The sequence below is a fragment of the Pituophis catenifer genome, unplaced genomic scaffold (genome assembly GCF_029215685.1).
Source record: "Pituophis catenifer annectens isolate HBS135680 unplaced genomic scaffold, rPitCat1.0.hap2 SCAF_1, whole genome shotgun sequence".
Taxonomy (NCBI): Eukaryota; Metazoa; Chordata; class Lepidosauria; order Squamata; family Colubridae; genus Pituophis; species Pituophis catenifer.
Window position 1 is genome coordinate 71,167,683 of NW_027256881.1, and position 26,972 is coordinate 71,194,654.

At 36.3% G+C, this 26,972-nt stretch overlaps 1 protein-coding gene across 1 annotated transcript; it reads left to right on the plus strand.

Annotated features, from left to right (window-relative positions):
• Positions 1-3,219: 3,219 nt before the first annotated feature.
• On the plus strand, positions 3,220-26,056 carry RAB4A (RAB4A, member RAS oncogene family). Its single transcript, XM_070950922.1, has 8 exons — positions 3,220-3,395; positions 8,813-8,893; positions 10,370-10,484; positions 10,980-11,042; positions 12,081-12,235; positions 14,251-14,346; positions 23,502-23,658; positions 25,492-26,056. Exons 1-7 carry the CDS (start codon positions 3,365-3,367, stop codon positions 23,615-23,617), a joined length of 657 nt encoding a protein of 218 aa, XP_070807023.1. The 5' UTR covers positions 3,220-3,364; the 3' UTR covers positions 23,618-23,658; positions 25,492-26,056.
• The last annotated feature ends 916 nt before the right edge of the window (positions 26,057-26,972 follow it).

Consider the following 26,972-nt stretch of genomic DNA (forward strand, 5'->3'; position numbering starts at 1 on the left):
TTTTTAAAAAGTTCCCATAACTTAAAATTAAAATTGTTTTCATTTTATGCTAAAAATGTAACCAAACAATGCAATATTGGACAATCTTTTGAACTTGGTGAAAAAATTAGCCTTTAGGACTATCTTTTTTTGGGCAGGGACATTTTTTAAATTTTGAAATCATATAAGCAGACTCACAGCATTACTGCTTGAGACTTGCCTGCTTACAATACGGCTGTCATCAGCCTAGTGAGCAGGTCAGTTACAAAACAACAGACTAAACTTCAGGCTCAATAGAGAAATCCAATAGAATTCTATAAGATGCCAATCGAGCCATCACAATAATTTCTACTACCATGATAACTCAAACCAATAAACTGATATATGCTACAGCTTTTTTAATCAAATGCAGTGTACAGGTAATCCTTGATTTATGACCACAATTGAGCCCAAAATTTCCATTGTTAAGCAAAACAGTTGTTACGTTTTGCCCTAATTTATAACCTTTCTTGCCACAGTTGTTGTTAAGTTAGGAACACAGTTGTTAAATGAATCGGGCTTCCTCACTAGCTTTGTCAAAAGGTCGGAAAAGGTGATCATATGACCCCAGGATCTTGCAAGTGTCATAAATACATTCCAGTTGCCAAGTGTCCAAATTTTGATCATGTAACCATTGGGAATGCTGCAACAGTCATAAATGTGAAAAGTCATCAGTAACTTTTTTCAGTGCCATTCTAACTTCGAACGATCACTAAACAAATGGTTGTAAGTCGAACATTACCTGTGTACCAAGGTGATGCACTGTCCCCACTGCTATTCTGCATAGGGTTAAACCCCTTCGGCCAGATAATCAGAAGAACTGGATAAGGATACAAGTTCAAGAGTGGAACTACCACCAGCCACCTTCTATACATGGATTACATCAACTTGAACACAAAGAGTGAACGAGATATCGATTTGCTGATCCAGTCAACACAATCTACAGTTATGGTGTCATTTGGACTAGAGAAGTGTGGCTGGATCGTAGTCAAGAATGGGAAAGTAGTTAAGACTGATGGGGTGGAACTACCAACACAGAAGACATACAGACCAGTTACAAGTTCCTTGGTATCCCATAGTTACATGGGAACCACGATAAGGAGGCAAGGAACACAGCAACATCCAATTACCACCAAAGAACAAGATCCATGCCATCAATGCAGGGGTGAAATCCAGCAGGTTCTAACCGGTAGCGGAAATTTTGAGTAGTTTGGAGAACCGGCAAATACCACCTGTGGCTGGTCCCAGAGTGGGATGGGAATGGAGATTTTGCAATATCCTTCCCCTGCCACACCCACCAAGCCACGCCCACAGAACCAGTAGGGAAAAATTTTGGATTTTCCCTGCATCAATGTTTATGCATGCCAGTCCTCAGATACCCTGCCAGTGTAGTGAGCTGGCTAAAGAAGGACATGGAAGCTTCCATCCCAAGTCCAACACCCTGTGACTGTACACCAGCTGGAAATTGGGCAGTCAGGGTTTGGTAAGTGTCAAAGCCACTGTCATGGAGCCCTTGCTGTATTGTGACACTATTGTTAAAAAGTGGAATTAAAACACTTATATTAAAGCACTTAATATAATTCTCCATCCTACAGGGAAGTATGTCCTATATAGTACAGGTAATCCTCGACTTACAACAATTCGCTTAGTGACCATTCAAAGTTACAACGGTACTGAAAAAAGTGACTTATGACCATTTTTCACACTTATGACCGTTGCAGCATCCCCATGGTCATGTGATTTACATTCAAATGCTTGACAACTGATTCACATTTACGACGGTTGCAGTGTCCTGGGGTCATGTGATCTCCTTTTGCGACCTTCTGAAAAGCAACGTCAATGGGGAAACCAGATTCACTTAAAAACCACATTACTAATTTAAGAACTGCAGGGATTCACCTAACAAATGTAGTGAGAAGAGTCATAAAATGGGGCAAAACTCACTTAACTAATTTCTCACTTAGCAACATAAATTGTGGTGATACGTTGAGGACTACCTATACATTGGTCCAGTGGTGGGATTCAAATAATTTAACAACCGGTTCTCTGCCCTAATGATTTCTTCCAACAATCAATTCACCATACTGCTCAGAAAGTTAACAACCGGTTCTCCCGAAGTGGTGCGAACTGGCTGAATCCCACCACTCCATTTGTCCCTACAAAAAATGTGCTTGTCAGATTACACGGACAGAAAAAAAAGTCCACAAGTAAAACACCCCAGTGGTCTTATTTAAACAGTGTGTTTTTCAATCTTGGCAATGCTGGGGAATTGAGGGAGCTGAAAACCACACATCTTAACATTGCCAGGGTTGAAAAACACTGTTCTAGCAGAAGAATAGGATAGGGATAGGGATAGGGATAGGGATAGGGATAGGGATAGGGATAGGGATAGGGATAGGGATAGGGATAGGGATAGGGATAGGGATAGGGATAGGGGATGGGATGGGATGGGATGGGATGGGATGGGATGGGATGGGATGGGATGGGATGGGATGGAATAGAATAGAATAGAATAGAATAGAATAGAATAGAATAGAATAGAATAGAATAGAATAGAATAGAATAGAATAATTTATTGGCCAAGTGTGATTGGACACACAAGGAATTTGTCTTTGGTGCATACACTCTCAGTGTACATAAAGAAAAAATAAAATATATTCATCAAGAATCATAAGATACAACACTTAGTGATAGTCGTAGGATACTAATAAGCAATCAAATCATGCTGGGAAACAATAAAACAATATAAATTGTAAAGATACAAACAACATGGTTATAGCCATAAGTGGGAAGAGATGGTAGGAAGGAAGCCTATCTACGAATTCCTGCTTTTCCAAAGACAAGCTGAGCAAGCCCCTTTTACCCTTTCCCCTCCAACTCCATTCCGCCCCACCCTCCACCCCGAAGCAGCAGCCTACACACACCCGTCCCAATCCCAGCAAAGATGCTCGCGTCAATCCTCTTGGACCGAACCGCTCCTCCCTTCCACCAGGGGCGCTCTCCGACGCCAAAGACGCCGTGCACGTGCGCTTTGTTTTGGTGACCGCAAGAGACAGAGAGAGGAGGGGGAGGGAAGAGAGAGAGCCGTTCGTGGGGCAGCGCGCCTGCGCATACCGGCAGGCCGCGCCCCGAAGGGCGGAGCGAAAAGGGGAGGAGCTACGTGCGCAGGCGTAGAGAGCACATTTCCGTGCGGGAGTTGGAAGTCCTTGCCCCCCCCCGTCTTCTCTGCAGGGTGCCTAATTAGAGGGGTGGTGGGGGGAAGGGCCAGAGGTGGAGCCTCGGGTCGGGACCTGACTGAGACGCGGGCGGCCTCTGTTTCCCGGGTGGCGTCGGCGGCGCTCCCAAAATGTCGCAGACGGCCATGTCCGAGACCTACGGTAGGTGGCCCGGGGTTCAGCAGCAAGGGTGGGAGGGAAGGAGAAGGGTCCGCGGAGGGTCTGCTTTCTTTGCTACCGAGAGAGCTACGGGAAGAAAGCAGGTTCAGAAAAAAACGGGTCGCCAAGCACTACGTCCAGCGGAAGAACCTTTCCATTGGCTTGCCGGGGATAGGCTTTGCGTAATAAAGCCGCCCTTCTGTTTTCATTTAACGAGCGTAAAGGTGCTTCTCCCCCCCCCCCCGCGATAGGATCGCTCCTGGAGACATGAAAGCCTCGCGCATCTCTTCCCGGGCTTCTCCCCTTTGGAGCAGGAAGGGGAAGAGTCGCAGCCCTTCGCTAGTAAGCAAGCAAGGTAGAGAGGAGCGCTGGGGGAGACCTTGACAGCTTACCTGAAGCTGGGTTATTTTTTTACAAATATCAGGTGGTCCTTGACTTACGACCACAATTCAGCCCAGCATTTCTGTGCTTAAGTGAGTTGTGCCCCCATTTTACCACCTTTCTTGCCACAATAGTTAAGCGAATCGTTGCAGATGTTCAGTTAGTAACAGGGTTGTTAAGGGAATCTAGCTTTCCTCATTGATTTTGCTTGTCAAAAGGTTGCAAAAGCTGACATAAGTATGAACCAGTTGCCGAGCGTCTGAATTTTGAACTCATGATCACGGGGATGCTACAAAGGTCGTAAGTGTGAAAAATGGTTATAAGTCACATTTTCAGTGCTGTTGTAACTTTGAACGGTCACTAAATGAAGTGTTGTAAGTTGAAAACTACCTGTAGTCAAAACTCTTGATTCCTTACATTTTGATCTTTCTGATTTATCACCCTTCTATCTCCATAGTAGGTTAGTTGCTTTCAGCCTTTTCTAATAACCCATGATCCACTTTCCACCAAGCATGCATTTAGAAATGAAGCTTACCCATTGTGGTGGTGTTCTGGTAGCAACCTGTCTTGGGTTACAGAAAGACTGTAACCCAATCGTATTTCTCACCCAGTAATTAAGATTGCTGTTATCATACTTTAAATTGCCACACTGTTAGGTAGTGGTTTGGGCTTTGCAAAAAATAAGGTTGTGAAATATATTTTGTATTTCTGGATGAAGTAGAAGTTTCCAGCTAATGTAACTTAGACTTCCTTCTGCATATGGCTCCTTAAAAATGCTTAATCCTGTGTGTACAGTAATTGTAGCAATGTAGTAAGCTCTGTATTTGTAAAGGAATTTAGTGCTGACCTTGTGGACGATAAGAAAAAGCTATTAAAGGGGGAAAAGAAGGAGGCTTATTAAAGGCTGGCCATTAATGCAGCTTGAAGGAGAAATCACACAGTTCTGAGGTAGAGGGAGGCCTGAATAAGAGATTTAAAATAGTTCAGTATAAGATGGGTCACAACAAAATTGGGCAGGCTTTCAATGTATTGTTATGCTGTTTTACCACAATAAAGAGGCCCTCACATACTTATTTGTTGACTCAAAGAACTGCCTCAAAAACTTTTACTCAGTGTCAGTGTATCTATTCAAGGAAGCCAAATTACCCCAGCACATAACTTTTCTTAGCAAAATATTGGTTTACAATTGTTTTGTGTTGAGTGATAAGATACAGATCTGACCATTATGTTAACTCGAATTGTTGCATACTGTATTTGTAAGGGAGTAATTTCTATACCTCATACAAATGGAAAAATGGTTAAATAATGACAATAGGTTTTGAATGCAAGTGTATGTGGTGTTCTTACAGCATAACAAGCTCAAAATGAAAGAATACTATGTATAATGCAGAGAATAAGAAAACAAGAATAGGAATTGAATACTACTGAACTTTATCAGGATACAAAGCCTAACTGTGTGCATAAAATAAATGCCATGTGTTTCAAGTTTACTTCATTCACTTTCCTGAACAAAGAAGTACTGTAGTTTCATTGCAAAGTGCCAGATATTGCCATAACTTAATCCTCTTGGCAGTTAAAAGTAAATTGCTGGATGTGTATTTAGAAAAAAAAGTTTACTACATCTTTTTCTATATCAGAATTCTTGATTATTATTTGTTCTGCTTATAAATAGATGGGCTTCTGGGAATTAGTATCTTATTCTAGAGGCACAACCTCTTTGTTTTCACATCAGTGTGCATAATCCATGATCTTAAAATATGCATTGAAATTCTAGAGGATTGCATACTGAGTTGGAATCCATTGGAGATGTTTGTAGATTTTATTAGATCTGGAAGAACAAAACTAGTGTCGCCTAAGCAAACTTCAGTTCAAGCAGTCTGGTTTTTACCACTTTTTTCCTATATTTCCATATTTAAATCTAATTTGAAACTCTAGTATCCCATACTCAAATCTAGTTTCAGATTTCAGATCGTGTTTTAAGGTTATGTGGGAGGTGGGGGTGGGGCAAAAAATGGAAGAAGACATTCTCTTAGTAAAAGGAGTTAATTCATTTTGGGAAAGGAACTTTGAACAGTAACAAAACAAAACACAACCGATAACCATGGAGCAAATGGCCATCAAACAATGATTCTATTCAAAGCTAGCAGAAGTTTCTGTTTCATGGTTTTAAGTTTTATTATTGTACCTACAAATATTCTAGAAAGGGCATACTGCACACTGTTTTGTTTCACTTCTGTCCCTTCCCATCTGATTTCTTTCATGAGGTTGCAATCCTGGTGTTTATATATACTTTTAGGTGAAATATATTTATAATTATAAAATAATAAAACCATAAAAATTCTAAGTTTAAGAAAACTGACAATATATCAAATAATACATTCATGAAATATGTATAAAATTATATTTTTGCTCGCTGATTTATGATATGTGAATTTATGTATGTATGGTTGCCACTAAGAAGGAAGGGTCAACCTATTCTCCAAATCACCTGAAGACTGGACAAGAAGCAGTGGATGGAAACTAATCAGGGAGAGATCCAACCTAGAACTAAGGAGAAATTTCCTGACAGTGAGAACAATAAACCAGCGGAACAGCTTGCCTCCAGAAGTTGTGGGTGCTCCAACACTGGAGGTTTTTAAGAAGAGATTAGAAAACCATTTGTCTGAAATGGTACAGGGTTTCCTGCCTGAGCAGGGGGTTGGACTAGAAAACCTCCAAGGTGCTTTCCAACTCTGTTCTTCTGAATAATTCAAAAATAGTTTTAAATTTTAAATTATTTAGGGGAATTTAACTTTAACATTAGAGAGCTATATGTTTAATAGCTCTTTTTCAATATTCCAAATTTTATCATTCCAAATATTATGTAAAAGTTTGATGGCTATATTTTACAGACTTCATGTTTCTAAAATATATTTATCATGAACATTTGAGCTCTTGGGAAATGAAAATACACTCAGCACACAAAATCCTTGTTGGGGATTTTTTGTCCCAAGTTAACAATGTCTTGAAACTCAAAGCAAAAAGGGGAAAAAGAGAATAAGCTTTGTAATGAAATGCCTTTTAGAGCTTTCTTCCCCATCTGGTTGAACCATTTAAACAGCTGAGGCAATAAGTTCTGTGAATTGCTTTCTTTGTCAAGAAACCTTACCTATTTTGAAAGAGAATTAGTGAATCCAATAATTTGGGGGAAATAGTGTTTGGTCATGTAGGCCAAATGACATGCTAGAAAGGCTTCTGGCAAGAATGGCAACAAATAAGACAGAAAGAACACCACATTCCTTTGCCTGGTGTGTAGTGGTTCCATGGCAGTGAACCCAGGAAGGATAATAAATTGTGGTGCCAATGTAATTAACTCTCTGCGTGTTTTTAAGATAACCAGCTAAAGTCATAAAAAGAATACAAGATAAAGCACAGGCTTCAAAATTTAAGGCTATGATTTTACCTATATTAATTTGCCTTTGAAAAAAAAGTTTGATGCAATCTTTCAGGTTGACTGCATCATTGAGTGAAGCTAAAATGAAGGATTAAAAAAAAAAACAATGCACAGATGCATTCCACATTAAATAGTCCTATAATAATTCATTTAAAATGTTCATACGTTCTGAAGGACATTTCTTTTAGGAAATGCATTTAATGCTGCCAATTCCAATTAAAAATAATTTCCTTTATATTTTTTTGAGCAAAGTTTGTCAGAGAATTTTTCAAGCAGGTCAAGTGATCAAATCTAAATCAATTTTCTAATAAAAGATTATCTGACCACTTCCATTGGTGAGCATTAACTTTTATTAAAAGCAGGAAAGTTTTAGTTTTGTGTTTCATAACTTTATTCCTTCCATTAAATATATATGTGTGTGTATTGTATACCCTAAACTTGGTTTGAATTTGATTGGTTATTACTATCAAGTTAAAACCCTGCCTCCGAAATTTTTGAAACTCTCCCATTCCTGCCAAAAATGGAAGAACATTCCTGTTCGATGACAAACTTCCAGTACCTTGCAGCTAGTTAATAGGTATTTGTGGGATTCTTGTACGGGCTAAATGCCAGTGATCTAAAATAGATGTCTTAAAATGATCTAAATATTTGTTAGGTTGAGGCAGTTAGGAATTATTCAGATTTCCAGAGGGAAATAGCATCATTCAATTGCCTGCTTTCATTCTGGCTTCCAGACTTCTTTCATTCCCAGTGTTGGGTTAATTATATCTGTTTCTAACAAAATTGGATAAAATTTTGATACTGTTCCTTTGCACGAAATAGTTGATAATTTTTGTAAAAATTAGATAGTGAGCAGTTAACAATTTCCAGGCCCTTCTTAATTCATAAAAATGAATTTGAGACCAGAATAACTATGACAAATCTTTATTTTTTTAAAAAAAGGTCTCATTCTGTATAAACCAAAAATGTAATAAATACATGCAATGAATGAAAAACAACTTTCCCCATCTTTATACCAATTCATGTGAACCAATGACATGAATTGATATAAAGTTTCAGCCATTTTAATAGAGGAAGTTCACTGTAGACAAGATTGTTATCTAAATAAGGCAACAACTAGTTCTCTCAATAAGTTAATATATTAGTGCTTTAAAATGAGAAGTAGCGAAGTACTTTATAATCAAGATGTGAGAAGGTATTAAAACAGCTGTACCTCCATTAATTTTTGTGCAAATATAAATTTATGTTTGTATTTTACACCAAGCTTTTGATTAATTATATGCCATCAACTGTCAGTGACTAGGTAAATTTTGTTCATGAATATCTTTTCTTAACCTGGTCCTTAGGTCTTTCAAAATCCATTCAACACCTCTGTAACTGAGTCCATCCACTTTGCTGCTGGTTGTCCTCTTGTTCAAATATGTGCTTGAGTGGTGTGATATCTATTGAGTATTTCTGTTACAATGTCTTTGTGAATGAGCTACTGAATTACAGCTCAACAGTTTTTCTATTCAGTATTCTTGTGATATGCTTTTAAGACAAAAGAAAACAACAGTTACAGTATGGCTCTATATTTAAATACACTAATATGTAATCTTGTTTACAGATTTCCTGTTTAAGTTTTTGGTCATTGGAAATGCTGGAACTGGCAAATCCTGTTTGCTTCATCAGTTTATTGAGAAGAAATGTAAGTAAAATTGTATTTTTTTGCAGCCAAATCCTATCCACTTTGGAATTTGTGGGCGGTAGCATTTTATTAATCATCATCATGGTGATATTTCTTAAAAGTATTACTAATGAAGTATGCCAGAAATCTATAAACATAGTTATAGAAGGGTATGATTTATTTCAATTAGTTTCTATTTGACTATGTGAGATCATCCAGAACTGATCTCCTGTCTTCATTATGAGAGCAGGAGATATGACTTTACAAGTCAAAACATAATCTATGGATGTATATCCAAAGGAATATAGGCTAATGCACATATTTCATTTGTATATCATTGTGACTTAAGTGAAAGCATGATAGAAGTGGTTTTAAGTATAGGTTGATTATATTCAGAAACTTTAAAAACATCTTAAGGCAGGAAAAAAAATCAAATATTGAAATCCTTACCATCCAAGATGAGGCATGGCATGTAGTGGGGGATTTTAGTTGCTCCAGTATTCGTTGGGAGAGAAACCCTGCCAAGAATGCCCTGCCTTGTCTGGCTAACAACTTTCTCCTTCAAGAGGTAGAAGGACATTAGTTTTGTGCCCCAAGAGTTTCGAGCCCCAAGAGTGTCGGCAATTTTTGACTTGGTGCTAAATAACAGGAAGTCGTAGGCAAGGAAGAGCAAGTGGCAGGAACATTTGAAAAAGATAGTTGTGTTTTGTTGGAGTTTGTGTGATAAGAGAAACTAAAATAGTATGTAATGATCATGACTTGGACTTGAAGAAAGCTAGTAGTTCAGGCAGAGAGAGGGATCAACTACTAGTCTGGACCTTTATGGCTAATGGCAAACTTGAATTTCGGCTCTTGGACCACATCTTAATGCCAAAACACATCAGCTTATTTCTGTGTTCAAAACTTGTTCATCTAAATAAATTTTAAGAATTCACCATGATAAAAAAGATTATAAATAGCAGAAATAACTGTTAGCAAATGTGATAGCTCAAATACACTCAATACACTTGTTTCTTGTAATAAAAACATTTTTCATTTACTAGCCCAAAGTTAAAAACACTGTTCTGTTATAGTTTATTGCTCAGATTTATACTCTGTCCAGAATGCTTATAAATGTAATGTTTTAGTATTCGTATTTTCTTCTGATTTTTAGCTTTTAATATACTGGCAAAAGAAAGATGTTCTGTTTTTTACAAATTCTTAATGGCTTCTGGTTTAAGTTTAATTCAGTTTCCAAGCATCTAATTACTATATGAATCAACAAATTATGATAGTGACTTTATTAGCATTCCAACCTTTATGTAATATATTTTATATTCTGATACAATTAATTTCCATTTGTATAGGGTTTTTTTCAATTTTCCATTTATTTCTTTTTCCTGGCTTCAAAAGTTCCATAATGTTTGCATCCGTACACTGACAATGACAAAACCTGTTATGACCCTTGCCTTTTTAACCGGAGTTGAGTACTAATTAAGGTTTTTTTTTCTGTTATAGTCAAAGATGACTCAAATCACACTATAGGAGTGGAGTTTGGTTCAAAGATAATAAATGTTGGAGGCAAATATGTAAAACTGCAGATATGGGATACAGCTGGACAAGAACGGTTCAGGTATAATTTCCTGTTAAATAAGGAAAAGCAATTCCAAGGTATAGGTGTTTTCAGTATTTCTGTTAAAGTGAAGGCTACTTTCTTCTTGTAACTTTATAACATTTTTATAGCCAACCAGATAGAACAGTAATGAGAATAGGCTTTATGTCACCTCAGTGTGGCTGAATAACACTAGAAGATGCTATAACTAGTAAATGGGGTTCATAATGGCATTGCTATTATCTGAGAAATTCTGACCCAGTCCGGCTAAAAGGAAACACATCTGGGAAGTTAATAATGCTCTCATTAGCCAGAATTCGATATAAGACAGATGTCTATGTAAGTGTTTTAAATAAATACATAAATTTAAATGGTGGAGTACTTCAATATCTAACTCTAGTTTTGTCTTGCAAGTACAAACCTAAACAAGCACTGTAGTTTATACTTGCAATTTTAGCATTGCACAGAACTCAAATTTCTGTCCTTTTAAATACTGTGGGGTTTTTTTCTTCACAGATCAGTAACACGAAGCTATTATAGAGGTGCTGCAGGTGCCTTGCTTGTTTATGACATCACCAGGTAAAAGCCAAATACTAGAGAAATCTTTTTCCTTCTGTTCAATCATGTCTGATTCTCAGAGACTACCTGGACAAGTCCCTGCAGAGGGTTTTTTTTCCCTGCAAGGTTTTTCAGAAGTGGTTTGCCGTTGTCTCCTTCCTAAGGCTAAAAGTGACTGGCCCAGGTCACCCCGTTTCTTCATACCCATGGTGGAACTAGAATTCACAGTTCCTCAGTTTCTAGCCCTGATGCCTTAACCATTACACCAAACTGTTTCCAGAGAAATTTTAGGCAGAGTTAAAATCTGGATAATCCTTTCATATTCTCCAGGGGATATGGAATTTTCTTACAGTTAATATGTATTCTGCACATAAGCTGAACTATCTAGGGAGAAGATGCTGCCTCTATACTTTCTCTCTAGTTAGTTTTTACAAACTTCTATAAGTGACTTCACTCAAATCTGCTCCCTGCCCCAATGCTTTTAACAATTAGTGATACAGGTGGCCCTGGTCTATAATAAGGAAGTCTGTTTAAAACCTCCTATGTATGTATATTGTTTAAAACCTCCTATGTATGTAACTGCATACATGGATCTATTTGGACAGTTTAGTCAAATAGATAAAACTTCTATGGATTATGTTTTATTTGTTTCTGAGAACTTTATTTGATGTGACTTCTCGTCAGAAATTTCCTCAGCTCTTTGATCCTAGTTTTACTCTCAGGATGTTGGCTTTCTCCTGGGAACTGAATAAAATAGCAAATATACAATCTGGAGTCATAGCTGAAAGCATTGGATCAACATTCAGTTACTTACTTTCTGATCTAGCTCTTCTGGCTATCTTGCTGTTGTCATAGTTTCAGTTCCCGTAGTGCATTAAACCAGATCTCAATATAAGAATGAATATTTTTGTGACACTGCAGTCATAACTGGAAATATTTTTCAGGTATCTTATTGTACAATAGCTTCTTTGCAGACTTCTAATCAAGTACAGCAAAATATTTCTGTGGGTGGTTGTGGATTGTAAATATGAATACAAAATATTTTATTCTTTGATTTAGTCGAGAAACCTACAACGCACTTACCAACTGGCTGACAGATGCAAGGATGTTAGCAAGTCAGAATATTGTAATAATATTATGTGGGAACAAAAAGGATCTTGATGGAGACAGGGAAGTCACTTTCCTAGAAGCATCCAGATTTGCTCAGGAAAATGGTAAGTAGTTTTCTTGATGTCTTATGGTTTCCTGATAAAGGGCTGTAGTGAAAATTCACACACACACACACACACACACACACACACACACACACACACAACAAATGTTCAGAGTGAAATGGAGGTTTCACTTCTGAAACCTTCGCTTATAAAAAAAGAAATTTTATCAGTATTGTTTCCTTTTTCCACACATTGCTTGTTTTTAAGTACTGTTTTCCAGTCTGAGTGTGTCTTTTGTATTTAAAACAACACAACCAGTCTGAGTGATCATATAGGATTATGTGAATATGTGTAATGTACTTATGTGAATAGTTAAATTTGATTACATTATGACATTGTAAGATTAGTCAGTTTTGTCCTATTGTTGGACTCCCTTAATGATCAAAGTCAGGGAGGAGAGGATAAAAGAAAGATCTTAATGAACATCCCTGGATTTTGCCTGCATATACTAGTCATATCCTGGTTATATTATATGCTAGTTAACCTATAATTGGACTCTTGATTTAAGGCTACAGCTGAAAACATTCAGGATTAAGAATAGGAAATTAAATCTAGCTAGCAGCAGGGTTCTGCAGAGAGAACCACACTACTTGAGAACATTTGTATTCGTTGTACTGTTGCTCCCAACTCTTCACATTGGAAATTTGTTCCTGCTGTGCTCTAGCTGGTGTTTAACAAATTGACTAGTCATGTCTTCCCAGGTAGAGGAAAGAGCCATATTAAGTCAATGCTGCCTTTGAAAGAGCTTTAGCTGCTATGTGTAATTTCTTCTCAGTGAGGAAGAAGGAAGCAGAGCATAGCATAATCTGACAATTTTCATAACAATATTAATTTTAGTACAATTAGTCCCCATCTTGCAACCATAATTGAGCCTGGAACTATGGTTATAAAGCATTGCAGTCATTAAGTTAGTTATCACATGATGGTACTCAATCTTCTGACCTTTTTTGTGGTGGTCATTAAGCAAGCACAGCGGTCATTTAGCAAATACATATTGTCCAATGAACATTGTTTGCCAGAAATCAGAAATAATGCAAGAACCAGCAAAAAAGTTAAAAACATATGCTCATGACCATGGAACGCTATAAATGGCTATAAAGATGAGCTGTTTGCCAAGTGCCCAACATGTAATCATGTGACTGTGTGGTGGTACATCCAGCAGAACTTTAAAATCAGGTCGTAAGTACCTTTTGGTGGGTCCACCTGGTTGTTAAACTAGGATTACTGGTATTCATTCATTCTTTCTCTCTCTCTCTCTCTCTCTCTCTCTCTCTCTCTCTCTCCCCCCCCCTTCCTTCCCTCCCTCTTCTCTCTATAAGTCAATTTGTATGTAGCACAAAGTCATGTCACATGAGATGAGTAGCCATATATAGCAAAGCAGAGCTGCATTTTAATGTTCTCCAAATAGAATGCAAACAAATGCAGCTATTGGCAATGCTGTTATATTTTCTCTGGGGAAAACATTGTGCTTGCAAGCAGTCCATACTGAGTATATGTAAACATGGTTGTCTGTCCTCTGGCTTGTGTACTGTCTTCCCCATTTTGGTAGACAGTATTGTTTCACTTGAAGGCATTTCATGCAGTTTAGAATATTGGAATTTATAGCACATGTGAGTCTTGCTGGAAGCAATAAAGAGACAATTTTGTCTGGCAGCAGAGCTTTAGAGAGAGGTTCTTGCTCAAGGTCTAGCAACTAGATTTTCTCTAGCTGTGTTCTAGGATCTTCTTAGTTTGAAAGATGGGAGATACTTTGTTGGTTAGAATTTTCTCCTAAATGTTTTCTCCCATATAGGCTGCAGTATTGGATGCTCAGTGGGGTTTACTGATAAATACTGTAGATATAGACAGAATTGACTTAGGAATGTACAATAAGAGGAATTGATAAAAACTGGTCAGGGAAACCATCTATGGGAAGAATATGATGACATATGTAAATATATTGCATTTAAAGCTGAAAGACCATTATTGGGTCGTTTTGAACACTGACCAAACACATTTCATTTTTACTGTTACAGAGCTGATGTTTTTGGAGACAAGTGCATTGACAGGGGAGAATGTTGAAGAAGCCTTTGTACAATGTGCAAGAAAGATACTTAATAAGATTGAGTCAGGTAATCATAATCCAAGTTTCAGTTATTAAAATATTTTTACCTAGGATTAAATGTCATTTCTGAAATGCTAAAGTACTCTTGGATTAAATGTATTTTTCCTTTGTTGTAAAATTCTACTTGATAATAAACCATGTCTTGTCAAAGAAGTTAAAGAAGATAAGTTTATCCAGCTAATGCCTAAATGGTCAGATTTAATGCTTTCTGTCCAAGCCATGTTTATTTTCCAGAAAGTATGGTATATTTTTATTTATTTATTACTCAGCTTTATTATTTTTACAAATAACTCAAGACAACAAACATATTCAACACACCTCCCTTTTCCTATTTTCTCCACAACAACAAACCTGTGGGATGGGTTAGGCTGAGAGAGCGCGTGTCTAGCCCAAAGTCACCCAGCTGCCTTTCACGGCTTAAGGCGGACTTGAACTCGCAGTCTCTTGCTTAAACTTCTAGACCAAACTGGTTTTCCTTATAGATAGATTCATTATGTAATCTTGTATAAAAAGGATTCATCATAAGAAAGAAAAATCCTTTAGTCAGGATAAATCTATTTTTTTATATATTGCTGGAAGTTTTTCTATGTTATATCTGAAAACATTTAAAACAAGTATTTCTGAACTCAAACTATTGCATAAAACATTAAAATCTGGTGCTAAGGCAAACAATATCAGATTGTGATCTCCAGCTTTCATTATCATGTGCTATCTCTCTTTTTTTTTTTTTATTGCAAAAGTTTTACAATTACATTTTCACCCCTTTCCCCCCCCCCACCTCCCCCCCAAACTTCCCGACCTCCCTAACCCTCCCCTCCCCCCAGACTTCCCTATAATATACTCATAATCATGACGAACCCTAATATAACACTTATATATAAACTTGAGCCCCTCCTTCCCCTGTATAATTTTTCTCTTTATCTCATTACTTTAAAAAATTTCTAGTACATTATTTTCAAGTAAAAGCTATTTGATACTTTCTAGTTTGATATTTGTTCTGAACATATTCTATCCACCTTTTCCATTCCCACTCATAAGTCTCTTGTGAACAGTCTTTTAAATATGCTGAAATCTTCGCCATCTCTGCAAAACTGGCCATCTTCAAAGTCCATTCCTCAATAGTGGGCAAGGCTTCATTCTTCCAGTATTTACCTATCAACAATCTTGCTGCTGTTATCATATACAATATCAATTTTGTTTCACCCAATGTAAAACCCTTAACTATACCCAATAAAAACAGTTGTGGAGAAAATTGAATTTTTTTCTTCAAAACATTCTGCATGACCCACCAAATTTTTATCCAAAAAGCCTTAACTTTCCTACAGGTCCACCAAACATGATAATACGTAGCATCCAAACATTCACATCTCCAACATTTTGGCTGAACATTAGGGTACATACATGACAACTTTTTGGGATCTAAATGCCATCTATAAAACATTTTGTAGAAATTTTCCCTCAGGTTCTGCGACTGTGTAAATTTAACATTCTGAACCCAAATTTTTTCCCATGTTTCCAGCATCACTGGTTCTTCAAAATTCTGTGCCCACTTAATCATACAATCTTTAACTAATTCAGTTTCTGAATCTCTTTCTAACAAAACATTATAAAGCCTTTTGATATGCATTGGACCTTTCTCTCTTATATGTCTAACCAATTCTTCCTCATGCAACATAATACCAGTTTTTTGGTCCTCTTTCCATCTCAATTGTAATTGATTATATTGTAACCAAGTTAAATTAATCCCTTCATCCAACAGTGTCTGCAATGTCTTCAGCTGCCATCTGCCCGCATCTGTAAAAAGAACCTCTTTATATAAAAACCCCCCGAGTGACATTATATTTGTATTCCACAAAGTATGACCAAGATCCAGCCATAACGGTATTTTATAATCCCATTTGAATCGGTGCTTCTTCCAAACTCTCATCAAAGAGTCTCTAAGTATATGACTTTTGAATACTTTATCTACTTTGTCGTCGTAAAATAAGTAAGCATGCCATCCAAATTCAAGATCAAAACTTTCTGCATTCAATATTCCAGTCTTTTTCCTTCCAAACCAATCACTTGTTAAAGTTAAAGCTGCTGCATCATAATATAGCTGTAGGTTTGGAAGTTTAAGACCTCCTCTTTCTGGAACATCTTGCATAATTTTCAATTTCACTCTCGGCTTCTTCTCGTTCCAGACAAACTTATTCACTCCAGATTGCCAAACTTTCAATTGTTTATCACTTTTAAGCACCGGAATCATTTGAAACAAAAAAAGAAATCTTGGCAAAATGTTCATCTTAACTGCTGCTATTCTTCCAAGTAAAGACAGCTGCAGTTTTTTCCAAGTCTCCATGTCTTTCTGCACCTCTCGCCACAACACTTCATAGTTATTTTGAAACAATTTCATGTTTGATTCTGCAACCTGAACTCCTAGATATTTTACCTTAGGTACAGTTTCAAAACCTGCCCTCCTTTCAAGCTCATGTTTACGATCTTGTGTCATGTTTTTAACTATCATTTTAGTCTTTTTTGGATTCAGTCTAAAGCCTGAGACTTTACCATAGTCTTGTATAATGTCCTTCATCAGGATTATTGATTCCATTGGTTGTGATAGGGTAACAACCAGATCATCTGCAAATGCCTTTATTCTGTAATCCTCTTGCCTAATCCTTATTCCTTTCAAGGTATTAGAATCCCGTATTGTATTTAACAAGACTTCTAGTGTTAGAATAAATAAAAGTGGGGACAACGGACATCCCTGTCTTGTTCCTTTTTCAATTTTAAACTCTGTTGTCAAACTTCCATTAATGATGATCTGTGCCTTTTGCTCTTGGTAAATTGCTGAAATCGCCTGTATAAATTGATCCCCAAAATCCATCTTTTTTAAAGTCTTTAGTAGAAAATTCCAATCAACTCTATCAAAGGCCTTCTCTGCGTCCAAAAAAACCAGCACTGCAGGAATCTGTTTATTCTTCTCAAGATATTCCAATAAATCGGTAGCCACCAGACGGTCTCTTGGGACCGCCAGCCCCTTCGCCTGTAAAGAGCCGCCTGTACAGCGCAAAGGCGGCTCGAAAAACCCCATTTCCAGGAGGAAATGTGGGATAGAGCAGGTGAGTGTAGGTAGAGCTCTCCGTAGCCCCCAGGGGTTTTTTTTTTTACTCTTGGGGGCGGGCGGAGGAAGCTCCCTATAGCACTCGCCGCCCGCTCCGGGCGTTGGGAGACTTCTGCCTTTTTGCAGAACAAGGCTACGAAGACAAGCTTCTTAAGATATTTAACAGATTAACTAAAGATGATGAGATCTGGATCTGGACCTGTGACCCTAAATTGCAAGTATTAATACTTATTTTACAAAGGATATTCAACAAAGTAAAAAAGACCTTTTAAAATGGCGATTGCCGAAACTGGAGCAGGGAAGCTGAAAAGAGAAAGTCCTTCCGTTTCTTATTAAGTTACAAAATAGCAGAATAAATGCTCCTGGTTACATTTGAAGGGATTTGAGCTGGACCTGTGACCTCGAATTGCAAGTATCTCACTTATTTTATAACAATTATTGAAGAAGGAAAAGGAAAAGGAAAAAAGAATCTTTAAAAAGGGCGACTGCCGAGGCTTGAGAAGGGGCTGAAAGGGAGAGTCCTTCCGTTTCTTATTGAGATACAAAGTAGCTGAATAAATATTTTTGGCTACACTTTAAAATAAAGCTCTACTTTTGTGTTTTTTCTCTTCCTGGAGATTTGATATTGATCTTGGTTGGAAAGAGGTTTTTTTTTTTTTTTCTCTGCTGCCTCTCTTTTCTTTTCTTTTTTTTTTTTAAAAAAAAATAGTTTGTCTGTGTTGAAACATGGCATTAAAGTCGGACAAACAAGTAATGGGGGGGGATTCCCCCATTAACAAATTACGTGACCAAGTTTTAAAGCTCCAGTCTCAGAAAACCGATTTTAATATAATTGAATTTCTTTTGGAGGAGATTGTAAGAAGGGATGAGATTGTGAATCAGAACTTTGAAAAATTTAAGCAGGAAATTAAAGAATTAGTGCAATTAAAGTTTGATATTTTGAATCGAAAGATTATAAAAATGGCTAATGATCTTGTAGGATTTATGACTAAGTTGGATGAAAATACTAACTTATTAGAGTCTAAAGTGGAAGAAATTGAGGACAATTTGGATAATAAAATACAAAAAATTGAAAATGATTTGACAAACACTCAAGACAATAGCTCAGAAGAAAAATCTAAAATGGAGGTTGAACAAAAGTCTTGTAATGCAGAAAATTTACAACAACGGATTGAAAGAGAGGTCTTAATGATGCATTATAATTTTACAGAATATGCGATCAGACTCAGAGGTTTACAGGAAAATAACAGAGATGATTTAAGGAAAATATCTTCTGAAATTCTGGCTGGGATTTTAAAGGTTCAACCTGAGGAAGTGTTTTGTAGGATTGATAGAGTGTACAGAATAAACTCCTGGATTGCAAAGCAAAGGCAATTGCCTAGAGATGTGGTGATTTATTTTACAGATAAGGAAATTAGGAATAAAATTGTGCAAAATTCCTTCAATTCTACTTTGCAATTGTATGGAAGAAAGATATGGATCTACAAAGAGCTTCCCCCCAAGATGTTAATGGAAAGGAAGAAATTTGGTTTTCTGGTGACTGAGTTAAAATACAGAAATATTCCATTTAGGTGGAATGCCCCAGTTGGCATAATATTGAGATATCAAGGAGAAAGATACCAATTAGATACTGTTGAAAAAGCGGAAGAATTTTATCAAAAATTTTTGAAAATGAACTTAACATCTATAGGCACAATACAGGATAAGCAGAAGGAGTTGGAAATAAAGGGAAAACATCGAATTACAGAGGTTGCGGTAGACAAACTGTCTTTGGATTCTCTTGATACTCCAGCTGGATTATCTACAAATATGAGAGAAGCGGCATCTGATTTCAACGTGATGATCCAACAAGATCAGTTTATAAAGCAGAATGAAAACCGATCAGTTGATATACAACTTGTAGAAAGGAAAACAGGATGGAAATTAAACCCACAAAAAGAAAAGAAAAAAAGAAATAGGTCTCATAAAAACAGAAATTTCTAAACTAAGCAACGGTGAAGCCAGTGATTTTAAAAAAATGAATGAATATGTGAAAAGATAGTGGAGGCGAAGTATTGGTTAATATCATCCTGAGGACAGTGACAGACCTCTGCAATGCCGTAATTTTGGGATGTGAAAAGAGCCTTAATCTGTTGGATTTGAATTATCTATTTTGGATTTCTTTTCTTGTACTGATAAATATATTATAATTATTCTGAGCTACAAGGCAAGAGAGTTACGTTGGGGCATGCAGAAGATCTGGTTGTTACCCATTACGATGATGGGAATTAATAATCCTGATGAAAGCCACAATTACAACTATATGGAATACAATTATAATGTCACTCGGGTGGTTGTTTTTATTTTTATATATATATGAGGATACTCATTACTGATGGGGGCAGATGAAGACTGAAGACTTTGAACAAACTGTTGCACCAGGATGCTACGTTACCCAATTATGGATGGGGGACTCAACAATCTAGTGGAAAGACATCAAAGAAGATTATATGGATTATAAATTTAAAGTTATTGTCTTTTTTTTTTAAATAACGGAATATATGTATATATATATATATATATATATATATATATTAGCAGAGTGGGCAGTGGATTGAAGATATTAAGAATTGTTGTGTATGGTAATTTTGTAGGAAAGTGGGTGGAAATATGTTAGTCTACTGATGGATTAGCTTAAGAAAAGGGATGTTTAAGTGATATATTTAGGGTAGTGGAGGAAATGGACAGAGTTGAATAAATGTTAAATTAGGACTTATGTGGAAGGCTGCTTTGAAATGTTATATTAATATACACAAAGAATAAATGTTAAAGTAGGATTTATTATACAGTCTTAAAGTGGAAGGTTGCTTTGAAATGTTGTAACAATACATAGATATAAGTTTTGGGGAGGACAAAAAGGGTAGATTATTGCTAAATTGGGAGTTATAATAATATTATGCTAAACTAGAAGTTATCATACAATGTTATAGCAGACTGCTTTTTTTTTTTTTTTTGAAATGTATGGTAAAAGGGGAAAGTAACAATATTAATAATATTTTTAGTAAGTAAGGGTCAGTATATAGAGGAGAGAGTAAGGCGATGGTAAAATATTATGTAATCTGTTATGAATTAGGTTTTTGGTGTGAAGAAGTCACGGGGGGGATGGGTGGCGAGGGGGGGTTAGGGAGGAGGGGGGGAAGGAAAAAAGGGGAAAAATTTGTATTTGAAAACTTTTTCAATAAAAAAAAAAAAAAAAAAAGATATTCCAATAAATCTATTACTTGCCTTACATTATCCTTCATGTGTCTGCCCTCGATAAATCCCGCTTGGTCCTCATGAATCACCTTTTGGATTACTGGCATCAACCTGTTGGCTAATACTTTCGCATAGATTTTATAATCTGTATTCAAAAGAGATATTGGTCTATAATTCTCTGGTTTTTTAGGACCGACTTGTTCTTTTGGTATCAAAGATATGTAAGCTGTTGTCCATGATGGGGGTATTTTACCCCCTTGTTGAATATTGCAAAATAAATCTCTAAGTTGTTCCACCATTTCAGTTTGCAAGGTTTTGTAATACACTGCAGTCAAACCATCCGTACCAGGAGCTTTGGCTGTTTTTAACTGTTTAATTGCTACTATTATCTCCTCCTCTGTTATAGGATAATTCATTCTTTCCTTTTGTTGATCAGTAATTTTTGTAACTCTTTTATCGTTTAAGTATTTTTCTATAAGTCCATTCTGCACCTCCTCCTTGGCATATAATTTGGTATAATAGTCCACAAAAGCTTCTTTAATTAATTTTTGTTGAAAAATTTCTTTCCCTCCAATATCAATACTATCTATAGTCCGTATACTTTGTTTTTTCCTCAATGTGTAAGCCAACCATCTGCCCAGTTTATTAGCGTTGCAAAATGTATTATGCTTCGCATATTGTAAGTTTGTTGCAACTTGTTCCGCCATAAGCATTTGAAATTGGTCTTTCAAAAGTTTTATAGCACTGCTTATTCTTTCATCTGTTGGATTTTTAATAAGTAACTGTTCTTTATTCTTTATTTCTATTTCCAATTCAGATCTTTTCTTTTGTCGAAACAGTCTATGTTTAGAGTTCATGTAGATAAGTACCCCTCTCATATAAGCTTTACTTGCGTCCCAGACAATTTCAATTGGGGTACCTTTATTCAGATTTATTTCAAAAAATTCTTTCAGATGCTTTTTAAGTTCTGTTGTATTTTTTTCATATCTAAACAAGTTCTCATTTAATCTCCAGGAACGTCTCTCAACCTTGTCCATCTCAATTTCTATCCATACTGGGCTGTGGTCAGTCAAAGTTCTTGGAAAAATCTTTGTTCTTTTTGTCTTGACAAGTAAATCATCTGACAACAAGATAAAGTCAATCCTAGAGAAGGATCTGTGTCTATCAGAAAAGAAAGTGTAGTCCAGTTCTTTTGGATTATGTATTCTCCAAACATCTTTTAGTTCCATGTCTTCTTTCATGTCAAAAAAGTCTGTGGTAGTCTGATTCTAGACTTTGCCAAACTCTTTTTATCTAATTTAGAATCAATTACTCCATTCCAGTCTCCCATAATTAAAATAGATCTGTAATCCCATTGCAGTATTTTGGTATGTAGCATCTTGTAGAAATAGTCCTGTTGTTGATTGGGAGCATAAATTCCAATCAAAAGAATTTGGCCCTTTGCCGTGAGCAATTCAATTGCTACAAACCTACCATCTTCATCTGTTTCTATAACTTTAGCTGTTAATTTTTTATTTACATAGATAACCACACCATTCTTTTTTTGCGAAGTTGAAGATATAAAATGTGTTCCTAGTTTGGAGTTTATCAGATATTTTTGATCTTGAGTTGTGATATGCGTTTCTTGTAAACAAATTATATCATTATTAAATTGTTTCAAATATGTAAATAATTTCTTCCTTTTCTGTGCTGAATTCAACCCATTAACATTCCAAGATAAACACTTAAAGGTCATGAGCCTCTTTTCGGAGCACAGAGCAAAATACTTGAAGATCATCCGAAAGCTTCGATTTCGCTCCTCCCATAGCTCCAATCTCTTGTGCAGTACTCTTAACTGCCTCCTTGTCTTGTCTCTCCTGTTGTTGTTGTTGCTTTTGTTTAAGTAACTTAGATTGAACTCTAGTTATACGTTGATCCTTAAATTCAATCATCCGAACCGAGTCCAAAATTGGAGAAGATTCCAGCAAGGGCTCATCCAAAAAACCTCCTTCTGCACCTTGCACTCCTTCTAATTCCTGCTTGGACTGTTCTTGCAATTCTCGTTGAGGTTGCTTCTCTTCACTCTCTTTAATCTCCAAAACTGTAGATGTACGTGGAGATGGTGTTCTTTCCTTAAGAATAGTAGTATAAAAGTGTTGTGCCTTCTCCACGGTATTCAAACGACATCTTTCTCCCTTGTATCTGAAAATTATCCCAGCTGGTGCGTCCCACCGGAAGGGTATCTGTAAATTTTGCAATTCCTTAACAAGAAAGCCAAATTCTTTTCTAGCTTTCAACATTTTAGGAGGCAATTCTTTATAAATTCCAATTCGTGAGCCCCCGACTTGTACAGAAGTGTAAAAGGATTTTTGCAGGATATCATTTCTTATTTCTCTTTCTGTAAAATATATGACCACATCTCTAGGTAATTGTCTTTGTCTGGCCACCCAAGAGTTCACTCTGTAAATTTTGTCTATTTTATGAAAAACCACATCAGGATTAACTTGTAGAATCTTAGCCATGTGCTATCTCTCTTGATATATCTCCGAACTAAGAGGAAGGAAATTGCTTTTACATTGCGAGACAGATCAGGCCAGTGAATATTATTAAACAGCAGTTAACAAAAAAAAAATCCCAATCTCACTAACATAAACTATAACTCTAGAGAAAAATGTATATGTTTTTGTTTTTAAAGTACAGGGTTTGTGTGTCAATGCTATGGACATTCTCAATCCTCAAGTGTGATGGATATCTTCTTATAATTTAAATTACATTCATGATGTTTTTTAATTTTGTGTGTGCAGTTTATGACCATAAAAAAAAGAAATTGAATTTTGTTTTATCAGGTGAACTGGATCCTGAAAGGATGGGCTCAGGAATTCAATATGGAGATGCTGCTTTGAGACAGCTAAGATCCCCACGGAGAGCACAGGCTCAGAGTGTTCAAGAATGCGGCTGTTAAAAGCAAGCAACAAAGAAACTTCTTGTTTTATGAAACATAAGGTGTGTATTACCAAGTTAGTATCATCTTTGCTTCAGTTTAGTACAATAAAAATAGTTTTTCCAAGGTTTTTAGTATAGATAGCAAGCATTCACGTACATTTGCTTGCAATGCAGAAATCAATTTCAGTGCCCTCTTACTATTTCAGCTGAAACTGGTTCATACATTCTTCAAAAAATTTTAGGAAGCACCATTCTTTCTGACACTTTTGTAGTTGATACTTCATTGGCACTTTCATATTTCTCTCTATAATTAATTAAAAACAGAAAAATCATCCTTAGCTAAAAAAGAGTTGAGATTGACATAAATTTGAGATTGTCACCTTTTCTCTATCGTACTATCTTCCTGAAATCTATTTTAATGGATTGGATATTAAGTGAAGAAATAATAACCAAAATCATTCAGTGGAATTCATTCGTTGTCTTTTGATTTTTTTTCTTTATTGATTAATGAGCTACACACAGCTTATATAGCTCCAAATATATATTTTTTCAGTAATGCTAAAGGGTTATCACCTTAATCTAAAATGTGCTGTTCTTGAAATAATGTTTATTCCTAAAATGTTTACATAACCACTTACAGTGATTTTAGGTACACTTACACATAATGTATGCATGCACATATAAACCCTTGACAGTGACTCACATGGAGAATGGCATGCTGTCAAAACATAGCACATAGCACCACCCCCATTTTTTTTCTAATTTTAACGATAAATCTTTAAAATGTTCTCTTTTTGCAACAATAAGACAGCATCACACTTCTCAATATATTTTCAGTTGATGGAAGGGTGGGATAAGGACAGGCAAGGCTCAAATTTTTTCAGGGTTTAAGTTATAAATATTTGGTTTTATGACTTCCACAGAGCCATGGTGGCACAGTGGTTAGAGTGCAGTACTGCAGACTACTTCTGCTGACTGCCGGCTGCCTGCAATTTGGCAGTTCAAATCTCACCAGGCTCAAGGTTGACTCAGTCTTCCATCCTTCTGAGGTCGGTAAAATGAGGACCCAGATTGTTGGGGGCAATAGGCTGACTCTGCAAACTGTTTAGAGAAAACTGCAAAGCACTGTGAAGTGGTATATAAGTCTAAGTGCTATTGCTATTCCTTCTAGCCTCCCCCCTCCCCAGCTGACCTTCATTATCTTAACTGGCCTCCCCTTTGCTGGGCTCATCATCATAGCCATGCAAAGGGAAGATCTGCAGCTCAGAGGCTTTTTGCACCTTTGTGAATCTTCTCCCCTCAGCCAGCAGCCACCCCCCAGTCCCACTGCACCTTGCCAGCCACCCAAACCCAGCAGCAACTACTTATCTAACTGCCAGCCTGCTTGCAAGGTGCCTGGGATTTGCATCTTCCTGTTAGCTTCCCCACTGATTGGTTGTCAGAAGCTGGCTGGAAGTAGTGACCTGACCAGCAATCTTCCCTTAACAATGGCAATGGGGACAGTAAGGATTGACATCATAAAGCAATGTGATCATGTGACATTCAGCTTTACAATAATATTGCTTAGCAGTGGAAATTCTGGTCCCAATTTCATTGTTAACCAAGGTTTCTGTACTTGGATTTGTCCATGTAGTTACCAAGAGTCCAAGGCAAAAAAGAAAAGGACACCCTAAAATGCAATTTACTGCTTAATTTTACTAGTTTAATCTATAGAAACTTTGGACATTGCAAAAATATGAATTGGCGAATCGCATGAGGCTTAAATGCATACATTAAGATACCGGTATCTTAACCTTGATTGCACCTTCTAGTTTCCCTCCCCCCCCCCTTTTTTTTTTTTAAAGTATATCTAAATTTAAATCTGTTAACACTGAAATGCTATTTATTTTTCAGCTCTCCTTTCAAGTAATTCATGGAAAAACTGCCATTGCTGCAAGAACCTGCATTTTTAGAACTCCTTTTTGATTCAACAAAACGCAACATATGGCATTTTTTTAAAAAAAAAACTACAGTGGAATGGCAGAGCAACACCACAAAAAAAAAAAGAACATTTGGTAATACAGTGGACAATATTGAGACATAAAATACCTGTACGTAAATATTTTCTGTTACATATTTGTGTTTCTTATTGTTACTTAAAAACACTGGTGTATCCACATGTATATACGACATTGTCATTAAATTTCCAAAGCATGATATACTGACATGATATTGCACTAACACTGTTTTTTTTTATTAACTAAAATTTTAACTCTGGTAGGCATTATCATGTTTCAGGGTTACTTTTGTTTTTGTTTTTTTTACAAAGGCTTTTATTTATGAGTTGACATTGAAAGCTACTGGCATTGACTGCCGGTGTTTTATTTGCCACTTTCTATAGGGGCTTACATAAACTATTTTTTGAAAACTGTTAGGTCATATGTTTACTAATCTGCATACTGAAAATATTTTTTTTTTACTGTTCTTGTTTCTTGAAATGCTTAAATGTATTCCAGTTTGTCAAATGTAAGCTATAAATACATTGTGAACTCAAAGCTTGCTGTTGTCTGAACTTGACCGGGGAATTATTATTATTATTATTTTTGCATTTTAGACTGCGACTAAGAATTGTAGTTTCAGATAAAAAGATAATGCCTACTTCTTTTTCCCCTCCAGAGAAGTGTTTGAAGTTGTTGGTCACCATTATCTGATTTTTTAAAAAAAAATATTAAAATAATTTCTACATATAAACTTGTTCAGATTATACTCAGTTAAAATAATTTTAACGAAAAGTAGGATAGTTCCATCTGAAAGAGAATTGCTTTAATTCCTATTCCTCTTACAAACTGTAAATTTGTGGAAGCTTACTCTAGAAATGCAACTGGCTTAGACAAAGTTATACATTTCTATTGTAAACCTGCACAAAGCTCCAACTTCTGATAAAAATCTTTCTGTGCCACTGAGAGAAAACCATTTTGCTTTCATAGTAGACAAATGGACATCACTTGGGAATATGAAATTGTGATTTGCTAAAGAGACTGTAAAAATGGCCTCTTTGAATATTCCTAGTACGTTTGAAGAGCACCATTTCTGGGTTTGGAAACTGAGGCAGCAAATGAGAATTCTGGGTAATTGAAAGTTTTTATATGGACAAGCAAGGAAAAAAAATCTATTGCTTCCAAATCCATTTAAAAAGCAGCTTTTCAACTGCCTCATACCTGAGAGAACGTAAATGTTAGTATTAATTTCAATTAAAAATCTTACTGCCTTGGAGTCAAAATAGATGAATCCACATGAACATTCTTTGTATATTTGAAGTGCAGCCACAGTGAGGTTCCTGTGAGTTCACAGTGAGCCAGAAATTAGGACTAAAGTTAATATTAAAAACTTTACTA